The sequence below is a fragment of the Myxine glutinosa genome, chromosome 3 (assembly GCF_964187855.1).
Source record: "Myxine glutinosa chromosome 3, kmMyxGlut1.1, whole genome shotgun sequence".
NCBI lineage: Eukaryota > Metazoa > Chordata > Myxini > Myxiniformes > Myxinidae > Myxine > Myxine glutinosa.
In genome coordinates, this window is record NC_136263.1 from 162,916,780 (window position 1) to 162,936,644 (window position 19,865).

Consider the following 19,865-nt stretch of genomic DNA (forward strand, 5'->3'; position numbering starts at 1 on the left):
GGAAACGTCAGATTCTCCTTGAATCCCATGGCGGTTGAGCATACCCCGATGAACACACGATCGATTTTTCCATCATTAGTACAGGTACCAATGTCTTCAGCATGCACAGCCTTACTCCTGCTGCAATCTGTCACATTTTACATACAATAGTAAAGTCCCTGTTTTCGAGAGGAGCGTCTTTCATTTGCCGTCTTCATTAAGACTTTCTAATTTCAAAGATTTTTCTTGGGAAAACCACATTTCTAAGCTGGCCTCCAAAGCCAGTCGACGACTGGGCATTCTCCATCGTGCGAAGTCCTTTCTGGGCACAACTGAGTTCCTCACCACATACAAAGCTTTGATTCGTAGATTGATGGAATACTGCTCTCCCTTCTGGGCTGGTGCTCCTGCCTCACACCTAGCTCGGCTTCATGCTGTAGAAACAAAAGCTTTTGGAATCATTGGAATCTCTCGCGATGAAGCTGATTCTGAGGGCCTTTTACTCACTCACCGCAGGCAGGTTAGGTTGGTGGTGTTTCTGTCTTCTACCGACTCTTCTCCGGCCGAGCTCCCCCTGCTCTGTCTGTGCTCTGTCCCCCAAATATTCCTTCAGGACGCACAAGATCTGCCAGCAACCCTCTTCTGGTGAAACTGCCAAAATCAAGACTCTCTGCTCACCTTTATTCTTTCATTCCTCTTTTATCCCACCTCTGGAACAAACTCCCACATACTCTTCAATCCCACTCCTCCCTCCAGGTCTTTAAAACAGCTGTTCACCACCATCTCTCATCTTCCCCCATCCAAAACCTTGATCTTTTCTACCCCCGTTAATACACCCCAAATCCACCTCTTTCACTCTCCGACTTCATTCCTGAAATTCCTAGTAGTGGTAATTTGTTTTATATCGTGTACCCCCCTCTCACTCCTCTCCCCCAGCCCTATCCCCTCCACAGATCTACCGATGTCCCTGTTCTCTCCTGTTGTTGTGCTTGTGTACTTCCCTCTCTCTCCCGCTCCCTTTATTATATGTTTTGTGTCCCTTTATGTTTTTTTTGTGTTTAATGTGTTAGCCCTTACACGAGCATCGATTTTGATTCCAAAAAAAATTCATATAATGTCAGGACAGAAAGCTAGGTCGATGATCTTGTCTTGGGTGTGTGTGTGTGTGTGTGTGTGTTTGTTTGTTTGTTTGTTTGTACGTTTCAGCTCCATTATGAGCCTTAGCCCATGTATTTAAAAAAATTATTAAAAAAAGAATCATACTATGTGCAAGTGGTAAAAATTTTTTAATGCAAGTGGATGGGGAGATGGTATGCAAAAAAGTATGTAAACAACGTAGGGATGGTCACAAGAAATTATCATGTGAAACCATCCCTCCATCCTTCTTTGAATAATCATCCTCCCCACCCGATCATACTATATACAAGTGCGTTTGTTCATTTGTTTGACTTATATGCACTCCTGAACCACTGAACGGAATGAGCTTAAAACTGGTGGTTGTACTCGGGGAAGCAAGAGTGGCGAGGGGTGTGGGAGGGTGGAATGATATAGTGCCACCTGGTAGGAAGTATTATTACATGTCATACAAAAATATGCCAATTCCCAGGGAAATTAACATGGCCATAATTCTGCGGACATTGACCCATCGGTTATTCTGGAGGGTTTGACCAGTCTAATTCTGGGGGGAATTAACCGGTGATTACAGACTTTGCTAATTGAATCAAAGCAGCGACTCAGGATGCCACTTACCGATCCACGACTCCACTACGTCAGCCTTCCAGTTGAACTGCAGAAAGGCAGAATTCTCATCCAGGCGGGCTTTTCGTCGTCCGGCCGCGCCATCCAGTTCTGTCACCTTGTCCCGCAAACCATCCACACGTTGGCGGATTGTATCCGCATGGTGGTTATTCTTGGGGGAGCATGGGGGGTGGGAGGGGGGGAGGAAGGAAACATTGAGCAGGTTTCCACTCAACAATCAAAACCTAAAAGTCTCACTATTTATTCCATTGAAATACATTGAAGGAAACATTCTAAGTGCGACGAATCACTGTGGTCTTGCTGATCGCAGATGCCATAGATGATAAGACGCATTGCAGCCATTACAATAATGCTACTGTCAACCAAAACAACATTTTTGGCTGAATATGAGCACAAACCTGTTAACACAGCGTACCTTCTGCACCAGCTGCTCCGCATTGGTGCACACGTCATTGACGCGCTCACGGTGCACAGCAAAGTCCGTCTCAAAAGCCTCGTGCTTCTTTAGCAGGCCCTGCATAGGAGTGAGAAAATGCAGAGAGATAATCGAGATGCTTACCAAATCGATGTTTGTCGCAAAAGTAAGAATAAATCAAGGCAATGTCGTTCCAGTCAATCTCAAAAATTAATCGGCACATTGCAGCAATTTATGTTTAATTTCACATCAAATCATAGCAGTCAATCAGTCGTAAGCAAGCTTGCTGCTTAAAAGTGTGCGGATTTTGTCATCACTCATGAACCAACTCAGCAAATCAATAAAGCAGATCAAGCATTTATCGACGTCCGCACCTTTTGATGCAATGACCTTTCTGAACATGCCAGTCTTGCATGTGCATCCAGTTCAGTTCAATTAAACAATACGGCTCAAAATATTCACCATTAACATGAAGAACAGATTATTATTGACAAAAGTAGTAAAAGTCATGCGAGTCCAATCGTACCTGCACAGCTGCCAGAGTCTCCCCATAATCCTCACTCGCCACGAGGTTCAGCTTCTCATTTATCCAAGCCTCTTCCTCCTCCACATTTGCAACTAATTGCTGGTAGTCCAGAGACTCTTCCAACATCTTTCCTCTACAAACAGGCAAAATCAGTGCAATCAATGACTACTTTACAATATTTTTTGGAAAAAACATAATATGCAGGACTCGCAAAACTTTAAATATTGTTGTTGTCCTTTGGGCAGGCACCATTGCAAATTTGGTTGCTCGAATATTTTTTCTAGTTACCTGACAAGGGTCCACAATTGAGATGAACCGAATCATTGGACGTTGACATTGCTAGTAGTTGGTTGAACAGGACTCTTGTGATCTAGTTTCCACGTTGCCGTGCAATTGTTAAGCCAAATATTAACGACCTCACCTGGGCAGTATTCATGGATTTTACAACCGTCAGCGGTAATGAACGAAAGGTTTTTCATTTTGAAGACAAATTATTTTTAATGCAAGTTTTTGTGAAAAGAAAACGTTAAAAAATGAAAAATAAAGTTCTCACTATTTATTCCTCCCCATCCCACAATCTCCCAGCTTCCCCTACTTCATACCCTCCCAAATTCATCCTTTCCCCATGCCCCCCCTCACCCTGTTCTGCACCCTCCCAGCTTTCACTCCTCCGCACCCCCCTTCCCACACCCTCCCAGCTTAATCCCCTTCCCACACCCTCCCAGCTTAATCCCCTCCTCCCCACCCCCCACAGCTTAATCTCCTCCTCCCCACCCTCCGAGTTCATAGAACGCTATACATCGTGCAGTGTTCAAGTACAGTATATACAGTACTGTACTTCAACTTCAATAAAATAATGATTTCTATGATCGTTAAAAAATGCAGAAGTTTCAATTAATCCTGTTCAGGCTGGAGTTCCCCAAGGCAGTGTTCTGGGCCCTGTGCTTTTTCTTGTCTTCATCCATGATCTCTCTGACTCTCTTGAAAATCCTCTCTATCTCTTTGCTGACGACTCTACTCTGTCGCTCCATTCTTCATCCCTCAGATCGGCAGTCTGCAGCCTCCTCACTCTCTGCAGACCTGGACAAAATCACAGACTGGGCAAACAAGTGGAACATGTCTTTCAATCCTGACAAATCTCACACTCTTACGATGTCTCTCCAAAAAGACCGACTGGACAACCCTCCCATCCACTTTCTGAATAATCCTCTCCAAGAAGTTCTGTCACTCAAGCTTTTGGGTCTCACTATCTGCCATGATCTTTCCTGGGAAAACCACATTTCAAATCTGGCCTCCAAAGCCAGTCGCCGACTGGGCATCCTCCGTCGTGCGAAGTCCTTCCTTGGCACACCTGAGCTCCTCACCACATACAAGGCTTTCATCCGCAGCTCAATGGAATACTGCTCCAGCCTCACACCTAGCTTGTCTTCACGCTGTTGAAACCAAAGCATTCAGAATCATTGGAATCTCACGCGATGAAGCTAACTCCAAGGGCCTCTCACTCACTCACCGCAGGCAGGTTGGTGGTCTTTCCGTCTTCTACCGACTCCTCTCCGGCCTTGCCCCCCCCAGCCCTCTCTGGGCTCTGTCCCGCAAATATTCCTACAGGTCGCACAAGATCTGCCTGCAACCCTCTTATGGTTAAACTGCCAAAATCAAGACTCTCTGCTCACCTTCACTCCTTCATTCCTCTTTTCTCCCGCCTCTGGAACAAACTCCCTCACTCTCTTCAATCCCACTCCACCCTCCAGGTCTTTAAAACAGCTGTTCACCACCATCTCTTATCTTCCCCCATCCAAAACCTTGGTCTTTTCTACCCCCGCTAATTTCACCCCAATTCCACTTTTTTTAAATACCAACTTCTGTCCTGGAAGTCCTTGGTGTCCTTGTGTTTTATACTTCTCCCACCCCCCCCCCCCCTTCCCATGCCTCCTCCCCCCAAGCCCTCTCCCTCCCACACATCTCCCTGCTCTTAAATGTTGTGTGCTCTCAAGTGTTTGTGTGCTTCCCCTTCTCTTGTCTTCCACTCCCTCTTTTTATATATTTTGTTTGTCTGGTTGATTTGTTTGTGAAGTAAATGTCAGCTCCTTCACGAGCCTCGATTCAGTATACAACAAAAAAAAAAAAAAAAATGCTATTGAAGTAGTCCAGAAGCAATCCCGAACACCAACCTTATACACCATCGCAATGAACCTTTATTTAAATTGAAGTACGTACTGCAAGCCTGGTGTTGGCTTGGTGGTTAGGGCGCAGGCTTGGGATCCTAGGATCCCGAGTTTGAATCCCGGTCGATCGCTGAATTAACGCCAGGGGGGTTGACTCAGCCTGTCATCATTCCGAGGTCGGCAAATTCAGTACCAGCTTGCTGGGATGAATGATCCCGGTGTGTACCCCGATTTAGAATAGGTACACCGTATCCCTGCGCATCGTAGGAGGCGACTAAGGGTTGGTGTCAGGAAGGGCATCCGGCCATAAAAACATTTCCTCAAACAGGGAACCATGATTGTAATGGGGCCCGCAAGGCTAAACCCCACTCTAGCAGAGAAAAATGGCCTTAAAACGATCATTCATTCATTCAAGTACGTACTGCAAAACTGGATGTTCTTGGGATTATGTCAATTTCACCAAACGCTTAGTGTCCGCTTTCAACACATTCAATTTATAATGCAGTATAGAGTGGGGTACATTAACGTGAACTGTACACTCAGTGAATACGCGGAACTGCTTTTTTATTTTATTATTTTAAACCAATTTCCCGAGCAAGAAAATGGCGCCCCCCCACGACACGGGACTTAGTAAGGGATTTTGATATTTAATTTTTTTTTCAATGCAGCCGTGATTTTATTTTTGACAATTTCAAGTCGTAGTTACAATAGCATGGATAAGTAAAACCAAAGTAAGGTTTGTTCAGCAGATAACAAACTTGGTTGCCCTTCAGGCTGGCAATGATTATGTATGGTTGTCCAACAAAATGTCCTCATTGTCCCAGGACATCAATCAACCTATTTCGCGAGGCAGGAGCTCTAACGATAAATAAATTACAATCAAAACCCAAACTTCATGGCTTTTCAAAATTGTTTTCAATAAAAACCCTACCAAACCTCGAGCCAAAGAAAGACAGCCCAGGGACCAAATGTAGTGTCAAACGGAAAAAGAAAAAAGCAAATTTCACGTCCACCACTCACCTGGCCAAAGCCAGGTCTTTTAGCTCCAGCCAATGCTCTACAAACTGCCGTAGTCTCTCCTTTATTTCCTCTTTTCCTGAGGTATCCTCGTCAACCAGCTTCTGGCCCGTCTCCTGCACCGCCTGAACAAACAAAATAAACAACTTTGTGAACCAATTCATTATTCCCATCAAAGTTTGGGATTGGCCTCTCTAAAACTTGCTTTTTAAAGTTGTGCACACACACATGTACACATTCCAGACATTTCAGGGATATGACATTCCTGGAATTTCACATGAACTCAGCTTAAAACAGATGTTTCATTTCACCGACTCGAGCATAATGGGGTTTCCTCCTACATCACATGCATATATGCATCACCTGGATAGCCGGCTCGTGCGCAGCCAGCTCTGCTTCCTGCCTCTTGTGCTTCTTACGTAGGTTCTGCACTCCGGTCAGGTCTCGCCCATAGTCCTCCGATCCCACCAGGAGTTTCTTTTCCCTGAATAAAACGAGTGGAAATCATGGTAATACTGCATCTGTGCCATGTGCTGACATAAGGCAATACCAATCCGTTACTATTTCTTTCTCCACAGGGTACACAAGGCTTGTGGTGGAGCTGAAACACAAATTATGCACACACACGTTGATAAATGAGAACACACCAGACGACTTCAGGAAAACCCAACCTTGAGCTTGGGGAATGTGACGTCACTTCTGAGAGTATTCTGAGTACTGTTTTTCTTTTCTCTTCACAATCAGCAGGGCAAATTAGGAATTCCCTGCACCTCATGGATGCCTCATGGATTTAAATGCCGAGCCTCAAGCAAGGAAGCAGCACATACCATTTTTAAAGTCTTTGGTATGACTTGGCCGGGGTCGGAATTGAACCGCCGATCTCCCAGATTCATAGAGGACGCTCTAACCATTACACTGAGTATGACCATTTTATGCCAATTATGCTGTTTTGGTCTTGTCAAACATATTTAACCAATTGAATTGCAGCAGAAACATATAACAAAATCAATGTCTACACGAGCAGCAGAGTTGATTATTTGGGGTTTTATCCAGAAAAACCCCCATTAGATTTGTGGCAGCCATCTTTGAAACACCGTAATCTCCATCCGTCAATTAATACCACAACGAAAACATAAAACAAGGAAACAAATTTGAGTATGTACCAAAATAAGAAATGCGAAAGAAAACATCTGAGCAAAAGGTTAAGGAGAATCAAAGAAGAAAGTCTCGTTCGGTATGCACGAGCAGCTCACTTGATCCACGACTCTTCATCGTCCAAATCACGGAAGAACTGGTGCAGTCGGTGAGACTCTGTCAACCGCTGGCGTCGATCTGTTGCCGCTACTTTAACTTTCCCAAAGCGCTCGTTCACCATATTGCGCTTACGCTTCACCTCGGTTGTGTCAAAGGCATCACTCGCCATCAGACTGTCTGCCTGACTGTTAAGATCCTTCAGGCGGTCCTGTAGAAAGTGATGCAGACACACGATTCATACATTAAATATACCCATCAATGTGCAATGTCAATTAAAGGGAGCATTTGATGTTTGCAGAAATACATTTTACACGAATGACTTTTGAGAACGTTTGGGGAAAATTATTCAACAAAAGTAAAATCGTATAAAGCTTTGACCTTAGCGTAACAAGTAGTAACGTAAAAGTTGATTAGGATTTAATACTTGTACAAAGTGAACCAGTTTTGATGGAGCCCGACAGGAATAAGTTGAACGGTTCCAAATCGCAAAATGCAAAACTCACTTCGTGTGCTGATATGTCCGTTTCTAAGAGTTGATGTTTCTTGAGCAGGTTGTTAACCGAAGCGAGATCCTTCCCATAGTCCTCAGAAGCAAGGAGGGCTTCAACCTTCAAGGAGCAAAGTTGGAAATTTTAGCATCTTGTCATTTATTTGAATCAACCTAGAATACAGCAATAAAAAGGTAAGAAGTGACAACTGCCAAACACTGAACAAACAGCTTGCAACTGCCTCACCCGAGCTCTGTGCATAACCAGGATGTAAATAATCGATGGAATACTTAGAATTACCTTAGCCACCGAAGGTGGATGGAGGTTATGTTTTCAGCCGTCTGTTTGTCTGTCTGTGAACATGATATCTCAAAAGATTGTGGACGGATTTGGACGCAATTTGGCAGAGAGGTAGTGTATGTGACAAGGATGAAATGACTAGATTTTGGTGAAGATCCGGATGCAGATCCGGCTACTAGAATTTTTGAAGCGATTCTTCACCATTGGGAGAAGGGGTCAAAAACAATATATAGTAGGATATCTCAAAAAGTTGTGGACGGATTCGGACGAAACTTGGTGGAGAGGTTGGGTGTGTGACAAGGAAGAATCGATTCAATTTTGGTGAATATCTGAATATGGATTCGGATATGAGAATTATTTAATTTAAAGTGATTCTTCACCATTGAGAGATCGGGAGAAAAGCAATATATAACATGATATTTAAAAAGGTTATGGACGAGTTATGATTAAAAACTTGGTGGATGAGTTGGTTAGGTGACAAGAACAAGCTTATTAGATTTTGGTTCAGGTCCGAATCCAGATCCGGCCTATCAGTGAGATACAAAACAAACTGTTCAGCCTGGCGGAGGTGTATGCTCTACCAAGTGCCGTTCTAGTTGACGTATGTGTAGAGCCAGGACAGATGCTCTCACCTTGGTAACTTTGCTCTGACCTCAAAATAAGACAATATAATGCAATACTTCATGCATATTTCTGCACAAGCTGGATGAGTTCAGGTACACATGATAACATTGAAAAGCAGGCTCAATTTGTAGCTAAAAGGAGGTTCATTGCATGTACCCAATAACGAAATGCAACTTCGCGAAATTAAAAAACAAAGATCGACCCACAAACCTCAGAGAGCCAGAAGTCAAAATCTTTGATGCCTGTATTGAAGTTCTGCTGACGGTTTGCTTCCTTCAATTTCTGGCTCTTCTCGGCAGATTTATTCACCAGATACTCCCATTGATCCGCCAGAGCCTTCATACGTGCCTGCATGAACAGAAGCGATCAAGACCATCCTGCCGAGCAAGAGGTGCTTAGAAGTACTATAACCATTTTTGTATTCCAAATCATCAGGCAAATCAAATCATTCAACACAAAAGGCTCATAAATGCACATCGTTGCTGAGATCTTGTATCATCAGTGTTCTTGTTGCGAAACAATGGTTCGGCAACGCTGTTTTAATTTTACAGGAAGAAGCACCAAATCAAGCGAGTCGTCCATATTGTGCTCAATGGAAGGCAAACCTGCACAGCATCTTCCGAACCAGCACAAGCTCCACGGCTAATTAGTGCTTTGCCGGTGTCGACAACAGCACGGATCCGATCGGCATTTGCCTGGAGTTCTCCTTCAAATGCTTGGTGCTTCTGGTGCTTGCTCTAGATGGGTGAGGATCAATAATGGATTATTATGGGAAAAACATCAGTCACCACAACCATAACCACCACCAGCACTAGCACCAGCACCAGCACCAGCACCATCTCTACAACCAGCAAAAGTACAGAAGAGAAGCATAGCATTTTATTTGTTAGAAAAGGAATTGCTGGAAGTACATGTGAAAGAGAAATGCTGGAATGAAGGAAAGGTGAGGAGTGGTGTACGAACCGGTGGGTGAGACAAAGCAGCAAGGATGACACAAATGTCCTCTATGCATGTTTAACGTGTTCATGTATCAACGACATTACAAAAACACAGCAACAAAACCTTTGAGGTTAAAAATAAAAAGGCGGTGTTAACATTTTCAGTCCTCGTTACATGTTCAGTCTCCCGAATGTTAGTACCAGGGGGCTCTCTGGATAATGGTTCAGCAAAATATTTAAAAAATGAGACATTCAGTAGACTGAACAAAAGGACCAAGAAGTTAAGCACAAACCAATGCCAGAAAGCATTGCAGGCAGAACATGCTTGCCCTTAGCATGTGTGAAGAAACCAGGCCCAACTGCGTAACGTGATAGAACACGTAGAAACAGTCGAGCACAAAAACCATGCAGCATGTGAGGAAGCCATCCAGAGAATATGGCATCGACCAGAAAGGAATACCAAAGTACGTACATGAATAAATAAATAAAACAAGAACGAAAAACTCAATTCACAAAGACCAAGGCATGACACGATCTTGGCAGATTTTAAACGGCAGTTAAAGGTCGCATGCTAATGATGACCCACGACACCAAGCGAGAAGGTTCACTCAACAAATACTTACCAGCAGCTTTGACAGCTGTCACACACAAGGAAAGGAATACAATGGTAAATATGAAAAGCATAGGAAAGTCTGTCCAACAGCAGTTGTGATGAAGAAAATAAAATGCTCAACAGCCATTTAAACATGTGTTGTATGATTAAAACTAACTTGGATGTTCGTAGGGTCTTTGTAGGACTCGTCCATAGCTGTCTGCAGCTTCTCGCTGATCCAAGCTTCAATATCGTCTGCGTCACGACTAAACTGCTGCAGATTCTGAGACTCGCCTAACTTGGAACGTTTCTCGATCATCTGCACCTTGAGACGCCGCCACCTGAAAATAATTCAAGAAAACAATTTCTTCAAATGTTTCACTCCTTACTCTTCCAGATCGTGCCCAATCCAAACCTTTTTTCCTCTGCCACCAAAGGTTGACGGCAGTTGTGTTTTCACCCCTGTCTGTTTGTCTGTGAACAGGATATCTACAAAAATTGTAGACGGATTCGGACTAAATTTGTTGGAGTGGTTGGGTGTGTGACAAGGACGAAATGATGAGATTTTGGTGAGGATCTGGTCATTAAAACTTTGAGTGATGCTTCTCCATTGAGAGACATGGCTACAAATCTATCAGTGGGATACAAAACGTAAACTGTTCAGCCTGGTGGAGGTATGCGCTCTACCGAGTGCCATTGTAGTTGTTACTGTGTCACAATAAAATAGCAACACCCACCCCTGCCAAGAATAAATGAGTTCACCCAAATGAAAACGTAATACACCAAACAAAATTCGTTTATCTTGAGATGATGAACAGGCTTATTGGAATTGGTGCAAATGAGAGGACGATCAAAGTTAATTTTGGATTAACGTGGGAACAACTTTGGTGTTATTATGCCATCTATAGTGTTTTGGTTTGATCTCACTTTAACTTCCTGTCATGAAACCTTATGAGCTCACTTTAATTTCCCATATTAGACAATAGTATAATATATACATCTACATATACATACACCACACTGTACAAAAGTTGGGTTATTCCAAAGATATTCACACTTCAGAGGAAATTTGGCAAATTATCAATGATAACAGTCACGTGTTTATTATTGTGAATCAACATCGTTTATCAACGTGCCATAAAACAAACCACAAAAGTAAATAAGAAAAGTGTAATTTTATAGTACAAGTCAATACTTTGTGTGTTCGCGTGGCCAAGTAGAGGAATTGGGCCCAAAACACACAACGGAAGCACATAGCACTTATAAACACCATCAAGGGCCGTTTGGCCAGAAGAAAGCAGGCCATGGCGTTACAGTAAGCAGTGGAGACATGGAGTGGGGCAGAATACTTCATAGCGTCTGCCCTGCAAGGTGGGAAAGCCTGAAAGATGGTGCTCCCCACACCAACAAGCGTACAACGAGAGGGACCGCTGTGCATGAGGGTGGTCCCGGAAGTGATAAAGGCCGTGTCGCACATGCGCACAGATTGCATCCTGGACCTTTGGAGATAACATCTATCTTAATCTATATCTCTTTCACTCACTCAACGAAGAGACCATTTGGAAAGTCACAAATATGTCACACTTCATCGCCATCCCCTTGTATATTGGCCTCATCGTCACCATTCTTCTGCTCCGAGCCGCAGCTTGCAATGGGCGACCCAAACCTGAATGACACCAGCCTAAGACAATCGCATACTTGCTTAAAATCCCCACCTGCTTCCTCATCGAGTGAATCTGGAACCTCAGAGCTTAAAGAAACTATTCGGTCATGCTGAAGCAGAGTGCAAATTTTAGTTTCTTCCTCAGTGTTCTGGAGTTGTTAGAGCTGGGTACTCAAATCGAGAAACATCATTATACCACTGCATAATTACAACAAAAGTTAAGCTATGCTTTTGGCTCAGCCTGAAGCACTTAGCAAAATTCACTTCCATATTCCCAGTCAATACTTCCATATTCCTAGTCAATACTTATTACAATTCACTTCCTTATTATTTGATTTACTTCAACTTTGGACTTTAAATGGCACCAAAATTTAATCAATTACTCCTCGATTGTAAAGTGAAGGACGTGATTGTAATTGAAGCGATGTCACCCTGGATGACTGTTCAGGTTATCGACTGAGTGAACAAAATAATCGAGTAACATCGTGAGATTAAAACAAGAATGACTGCACTGTGGAGACAACCTGCGATAAAATCCGGTAACAGGCCAATTGGGAAACGCGCATTTAAAGCACTCTTAAAAGGTGAACAAAGCGATTGGGAAACACATTTGATGCGCTATTAAAAGATTAACTCAACACCTCTCATCCATGTCTCCCTCTCCACGGTTATATCAGAATGACCTGATTCATCACACCGTTACGGATTGTTTAACCACAATACGTAATTTTTAGGGGCCTTTCAAAATTAATTAACGCTATTTTTTGTTTTTTAAAAGTAATTTCCATAAAGTAACGCTTGAAAACCGTGCGTCCTGACGTACCATGCATTGACGGGCTCGATTAAGCCTTACTATTATTCGACAAATGATTAGATTTTTCAGGGTCCCTCATCGTGAATAACACTCGACCAAAACAAAGCCAATGGAGATCTGACGCAACAAACATAGACAGTTTAAAATCAGCAAAGGCCTACAGGCCTCATGCGTTGGGCCCACCAAAAAACCAAGATGGTGGCCATATCATTTCGTCTCGGTGCTATGATGTGTTGAGTCAAGTAACCTATATGGATGTGGTCCGGCTGCTGTCCGACTAATGGATGCACATTTCAAAAACCGACCCACAACAATGACAACAATGCAAAGTTCTTGTAGACCTGCGACAAAAAGAAAAGTTTTCCTACCGATCCAGAACCTCATCACGGCGCTGCCCAATGTCAGACTTGGCGTAGTGGTCTGCGGAGGTGAGTTGATCAGCAAACGATTGCAGAGCAGCGATCTTCTCTTCCTGCGATGCACAAGAGTGTTCTATATCAGCACCACAACCTCAAAATAACGTTGAAGGAGAGAGAGAGAGAGAAAAGGAGAGGAGAGAGAGAGAAGGAGAGAGAGAAGGAGAGAAGGAGAAGGAGAAGGAGAGAAGGAGAGGAGAGAGAGAAGGAGAGAGAGAAGGAGAGAGAGAAGGAGAGAGAGAGAAGGAGAGAGAGAGAAGGAGAGAGAGAGAAGGAGAGAGAGAGAAGGAGAGAAGGAGAGAAGGAGAGAAGGAGAGAAGAAGAGAAGAAGAGAAGAAGAGAAGGAGAGAAGAAGAGAAGGAGAGAAGAAGAGAAGGAGAGAAGAAGAGAAGGAGAGAAGAAGAGAAGGAGAGAAGAGAGAGAAGGAGAAGAGAGAGAAGGAGAGAAGGAGGAGAGAGGAGAAGGAGAGAGAGAAGGAGAGAGAGAAGGAGAGAGAGAAGGAGAGAGAGAGAAGGAGAGAAGGAGAGAGAGAAGGAGAGAGAGAGAAGGAGAGAAGGAGAGAGAGAAGGAGAGAGAGAGAAGGAGAGAGGAGAGAGAGAAGGAGAGAGAGAAGGAGAGGAGAGAGAGAAGGAGAGAGAGAGAAGGAGAGAGAGGAGAAAGGGAGAGAGAGAAGGAGAGAGAGAAGGAGAGAGAGGAGAGAGAGAAGGAGAGAAGGAGAGAGAGAAGGAGAGAGAGAAGGAGAAAGGAGAGAGAGAAGGAGAGAGAGAAGGAGAGAGAGAAGAGAGAGAAGGAGAGAGAGAAGGAGAGAGAGAAGAGAGAGAAGGAGAGAGAGAAGGAGAGAGAGAAGTAGAGAGAGAAGGAGAGAGAGAAGGAGAGAAGGAGAGAGAGAAGGAGAGAGAGAAGGAGAGAAGGAGAGAGAGAAGGAGAGAGAGAAGAGAGAGAAGGAGAGAGAGAAGGAGAGAAGGAGAGAGAGAAGGAGAGAGAGAAGGAGAGAAGGAGAGAGAGAAGGAGAGAGAGAGAAGGAGAGAAGGAGAGAGAGAAGGAGAGAGAGAAGGAGAGAGAGAAGGAGAGAAAGAAGGAGAGAAGGAGAGAGAGAAGGAGAGAGAGAAGGAGAGAGAGAGAAGGAGAGGAGAGAAGGAGAGGAGAGATAAGGAGAGGAGAGATAAGGAGAGGAGAGAAGGAGAGGAGAGAAGGAGAGGAGAGATAAGGAGAGAGATAAGGAGAGGGATAAGGAGAGAGATAAGGAGAGAGATAAGGAGAGAGATAAGGAGAGAGATAAGGAGAGAGATAAGGAGAGAGATAAGGAGAGAGAGAAGGAGAGAAGGAGAGAGAGAAGGAGAGAGAGAAGGAGAGAGAGAAGGAGAGAGAGAAGGAGAGAGAGAAGGAGAGAGAGAAGGAGAGAGAGAAGGAGAGAGAGAAGGAGAGAAGGAGAGAGAGAAGGAGAGAAGGAGAGAGAGAAGGAGGGAAGGAGAGAGAGGAGGGAAGGAGAGAGAGAAGGAGAGAAGGAGAGAGAGAAGGAGGGAAGGAGAGAGAGAAGGAGAGAAGGAGAGAGATAAGGAGAGAGATAAGGAGAGAGATAAGGAGAGAGATAAGGAGAGAGAGAAGGAGAGAGAGAAGGAGAGAGATAAGGAGAGAGATAAGGAGAGAGATAAGGAGAGAGAGGAGGAGAGAGAGAAGGAGAGAGAGAGAAGGAGAGAGAGAAGGAGAGAGAGAAGGAGAGAGAGAAGGAGAGAGAGGAGAAGGAGAGAAGGAGAAGGAGAGAAGGAGAAGGAGAGAAGGAGAGAAGGAGGAGAGAAAGAGATAGAAAGAGAGAGAGAAGGAGAGAGAGAAGGAGAGAGAGAAGGAGAGAAGGAGAGACTGACTTTTAAACCCTTTTTATTATAAAAGTATAAAACAAGAGTAACACCAAAGCACGCTTCAAGGAAATTCAACAAAGTCAAAGAAATCCCGAAAGGGAAAAACAATCAGTGCACTGCAATCCAAACAGAAAAGGCGAAAAAAATACCAAAAAAACACAAGGAGAAAACCTAGGCATAATTTCTAATTTCATAATTTCTAAACAAGGCATAATTAATCATATATGTACAAATTTACATTCGCATTTGCAAACATGAGAGACGGAAGAAAGAAAGAGTAGGTCAAGACAAGAGGAAGAAAAAGGCCAGCAAGGAGAGGCATGGAACAGTGTATGAGAACAACCAAAATATATTATAAAGAAATTATCAATTTGTTATCTTGGACTTTACAAATCCCTTCAACACACCAGGTCGCAATAAAATTTGCAAGGTCGTTTGCATTTTGGGCATAGTTGAATTCAAGTTTGAGCCTTGCTGACACCAAAGAACTAAAAAAAAACATAATACTGCATTCTTGAATGGGTTTACCGCCCAGTTTTACCTTCCGTGACAGGTATACGGAAAGTTTAGCAGTAGCGGTTTGGAAACCGAATACAATAGATGTAGGTTCCTTTTTTGGGAGGAAACCCAAAGATGTAAGCCTTCAAAGAAAAGGTAATCCGCAATCCACGGGAAATAAAATTTAATCAATAAAGCAAAGGAGAAAGTCTTTCACAATTAATGAAGGCATGAAACAAGTTTTCCCTCTCCGGACAAAAGGGGCAACAGCCGGAAATGGGGGGAAAAAAACGAATGACAGCATTGGAAGGAACAATCCAGTGGGCCAAACGCCACTGGAGGTCACCTGTTCTTTTAGATACAAGTCCAGCATACATTGTATCCCATAAAGGCTCAGAGGAGGGACCGGGAGGCAAGAGTCCTTTCCACCGGGTAACCCCAGTTAGAGGTGGGTCCCCGAGAAGTAGTTTAACACAAGACCTATAGATGCTCTTGCTGCTCATTGCATGGAAGGGGGGTGACCCTGTACTCATGGGGGCAGATCATTTGGGGTAAAAGACACAATTAATTTTGGTTCTGTGGGCTCAACCTCTGCATCCTGGGTCCAATGTAGGCCTAGCTGGTGGCCTTTTTTCTTTTTTGTATACAAGATCGAGGCTCGTGAAAGAGCTAACATTAATCACACAAAAAGACAAACCGACACACAAAACACAAAAAACAAGGGGAGCGGCAGACAAGATGGGGAGAGAGGGGGCAGGACGCAAAAGAGAGGGGGAAGAGGGGGAAGGACACAAACACAACATTTGAGAGCAGGGACATCGGGAGGACTTGGGGGGAGGTGGGAGAGGAATAAAACATATGAACACTGCAAGGACTCTGGGGTGAATTACCAGGGGTAGAAAAGATCAAGGTTTTCGATGGGGGAAGATAAGAGATGGTGGTGAACAGCTGTTTTAAAGACCTGGAGGGAGGAGTGGGATTGAAGGGAGTGGGGGAGTTTGTTCCAGAGGCGGGAGAAAAGGGGAATGAAAGAGTGAAGGTGAGCAGAGAGCCTAGACTTTGGCAGTTTAACCACAAGAGGGTTGCAGGCAGATCTTGTGTCTGGATGTCCCTGCTCTCAAATGTTGTGTTTGTGTGCTTCCTCCCCTTCTCCCCCCATCTTGTCGACCGCTCCCCTTTTTATATACTTTGTTTGCTTGTTTGTTTGATTTGTTTGTTTGATAAATGTTAGCTCTTTCACGAGCCTCGACTCTGTATACAAAAAAAAAAAAAAAAATAAATAAATAAATTGCATCTTAATGATGAGGCAAGGTTGAAGTCCAACAAACACTGTTATGTTCCAAGGCATCACTGTCGCATTTTCTTTTTATGATGACACATAGGTCGTCGGCATATGCAGACAGGGTCAAAGGTGGGTGTCCTGGAGAAAGAACAAGTCCAGGGATATCTTTTCTGAGAGCGATTAAGAGAGGTTCCAAGGCGAGGGCAAATAAATAGACCTGAAAGTGGACAACCTTGCCTTACCCCTCTCTGAACCTTTATGGGTGGGCAAAATTCGTTGTTAACTTTGATCAAGCTGGAGATGTTTGAATATAACAAAGCTATGTAGGCTCTAAAATTAGCACCGAGCCCGCAAGCTTGCAACACATGGCACAAAAACTCATGATCAATGCTATCAAAGGCCTTTGCAAGGTCAAGAAACACCAATCCAAAATCCTCTTTGACACATTTACCAGTTAACAAATCTATGATTAGGAATATGTTGTCGTAGATGGATCTGCCAGGGATGCTGCAACTTTGATCAGGTGACTCCAGATCACCAATAACTGTCTTCAACCGGTTCGCAAGGACCTTGGAAAACAGTTTGTAATCCGTGCACAACAAAGAGATCGGACGCCAGTTTGACAGGTGTCGGAGATCGCCGGTCTTTGGTAGCAGGCAAAGCTCTTATAAAATACTGCTCTTATATAATATAATCTTATATAATACTGCTCTTATAAAACTGAGCGGTAATTCTGTGGATAAAAGAGACGCATCCAGAACGTTGAGCAGCTCTGGGCCCAAAATGTCCCAGAATGCCGAAACAAATTCACAGGTAGGCCATCGATGCCTGGGGCCTTTCCCGACTCCATCTCAGCAAGTGCACCGGTTAACTCTGGAAGGGTAATTGGAGCATCCAGTTCCAAACGTTGGGCCTCAGTCACAGAAGGAAAATGGGAGGTCACAACATTATTCATTTCATGAGAAACCGTTTTGGCTTTGAAAAGATCAGAAAAGAAATCGATTACATTTAATCTTATATCACTTGGATTAGTAAGGATGTTCCCCCCTGGGTCCAAAACCGAAGATATAAGTCGTGTTGGTTTGTCTACAGTTTCTAGGTGAAAGAAAGACTTAGTTGGGGTATCTGAAACCTTGATATTCTGTATTCTTAGCCTAACCAGTGTGCCCGCTGCTTTTTCATGGATCAAATCCCTTAATTGGGCCTTCTTCTCGAGTAGCAACTGATAGTTCACTGCGTTGTTCTCATTGGCCAGCTTGCCCTCTAACCTTAAGATATCTGCTTCCAAGCAAGCCATCGTGATATGTTTTACATTGGTACAGTGTGAATTAAATTGTTGGCAAAATACTCGAATCTGGGCCTTTAGGTTGTCCCACCATAGCCTAATTGAGGAGAAAGAAGATTTTTTTTTGTACTCATTTCAGCCCAGAAATCACGAAAGGAATCTGTAAATAAACTATCTTCTAACAGTTTAACGTTAAACTTCCAGTAACTATTTCTGCATGTGGGTCGAGGAAAAGAAAGATCTAATGTTACCATATGGTGGTCTGAAAACAATGACGGAAAACAACCTGAAGAGGCCGCGACGTTCCTAAAGGGTACATTAATGTACCAGCGGTCGAGTCTTGCCGAAGACACCCGACCATTGGCACATCGACACCAGGTATACTGGGCTACGTTGGGGTGATGCAATCGCCAAACATCAAGTAGACCGGCTGTCTTAAAGAAACGGGATAGGTCTGCATGGGACTCAGGGTGAGGTTCTGCAGAATTTCTGTCCTTCGAAGGGTCAAAGGTGCAATTAAAGTCACCACCAATGCACACACATTGGTCGAGATCAACTGATTTCAGGTGATTTATCACGGAGGTGAAAAAGGCCTTTCGATCCCTGCTCTCACTGGGTGCGTACACATTGAAAATGGTGCAGTGGAAGTTTTGATGTACGAGCTGAAGGGAAATAAGCCGGCCTTTTATGACTTCCTGAAAATAGCAAGACTCGAAAGCTAGACCTGGCTTTAGAAAAAACCCAACCCCAGCAGATGAGGCTGACAGATTGCTAAAATAGCATTGTCCTTTAAAAGTTTGGCACCAGTCATGTTCCACGTCAGGTGTGATGTGGGTCTCTTGCAGTAAAAGAACATTTGCCTTTTTACGATCAAACAAGTTTTTAACTTGGGCCTGACGGAGGTGACTTGCACCCCCACCATTCATATTTAAGGCCGCAAAGGAAATATTTTTCATTCCCTGTTAATGAAATCGACCTGTGCTTGGGAACACTCCGCACCTGCTCGGGTAACAAACTTTCTTAATCTGTGGAATTGAGATTTCGTCAGGTCAAAATCCTCATGTGCTTGGATTATCGACTTTGTGGTGCAAATGAATGCTGCCAAGTCAGGGAAATAGTCTTTAATTACGATGTTACGGTGACGATACGTTTCGTTAAGGAAGGTAAAAATGAGTTGAGGGGATACCTGTGGGTGACTTGTCACCGATTGTGACAGCTCGGTTGCCTCAGTGTCATCCTCGGACTCAGAGACGTCAGATAACATGTCGTCAGGTTCTGGGGTATTACATGCTGACCCCGCGATCTTGTCTGGAGGCACCTTCACAAGTTTTCCAAGGTGTTCCCGTGAGCACTCATTAACACTTTGGTGGATATTTTTTGTGTCTGGGATTTGAGCTTCGGTTTGAGATCCCAGCAAACTCAGATTTACCGGCCCCGTTTGTACAGTGGGAACATTTTTTGGATCCTTAGTCTGCTCGGTATTTAAAGGGGAAACAAGTGGAAAGCCATTCCCCAGCTCGGAAATGGTAGTAATTTCACTGGAGGTTTCGCACTCGGAAACTTCCAGGTGAGAGGTACTAATTATACTTTTAGGCTCATTTACCTAATGAGACTCGTTAGTATCGTTGGCAACGGTATTTATATCCTCAGTTAGTGAGGGAATGTCAGAGGGACACTCAAACACATGTGCACCAGGAATGGTGCCGCCCATGACCGCCTTCTTTGCAGCACCAGCGAGATTGCTTGGCACTGGTGCTCTTCGCTTTTTAGAATACACTACGGATTCTTCATTCATGGGTTCGGGAAAGGGGGCGGTGCTGGTTGTGTCGGTCACATCGGTGGGTGTCATCACATTGGAATCGGAAAGCACCGGTGTGTCAGACAAATCAGTCGGGGGTGTCAGAAGGTACGGTCGGGGTGTCAGAAGGTACGGTCGGGGTGCCAGAAGGTACGGTCGGGGTGCCCGAAGGTACGGCCGGGGTGTCCGAAGGTACG

At 44.1% G+C, this 19,865-nt stretch overlaps 1 protein-coding gene across 7 annotated transcripts in view; it reads right to left on the minus strand.

Annotated features, from left to right (window-relative positions):
* The window catches only part of SPTAN1 (spectrin alpha, non-erythrocytic 1), a 186,045-nt gene that overhangs the window by 42,173 nt on the left and 124,007 nt on the right, over positions 1–19,865 (minus strand). For 4 of the 7 annotated variants that reach the window (XM_078774711.1, XM_078774710.1, XM_078774707.1 and 1 more), the window contains exons 35-45: positions 12,902–13,005; positions 10,235–10,397; positions 9,132–9,263; positions 8,737–8,874; positions 7,618–7,722; positions 7,114–7,322; positions 6,224–6,344; positions 5,864–5,985; positions 2,679–2,811; positions 2,153–2,251; positions 1,729–1,888 (exon numbers count right to left, since the gene is read on the minus strand). In XM_078774711.1, the coding sequence (XP_078630837.1) occupies positions 1,729–1,888; positions 2,153–2,251; positions 2,679–2,811; positions 5,864–5,985; positions 6,224–6,344; positions 7,114–7,322; positions 7,618–7,722; positions 8,737–8,874; positions 9,132–9,263; positions 10,235–10,397; positions 12,902–13,005 (1,486 nt within the window). Of the gene's footprint in view, positions 1–1,728; positions 1,889–2,152; positions 2,252–2,678; positions 2,812–5,863; positions 5,986–6,223; positions 6,345–7,113; positions 7,323–7,617; positions 7,723–8,736; positions 8,875–9,131; positions 9,264–10,087; positions 10,103–10,234; positions 10,398–12,901; positions 13,006–19,865 lie in introns of all 7 variants that reach the window. The other 3 variants (XM_078774709.1, XM_078774708.1, XM_068109878.2) reach the window with 1 other exon arrangement.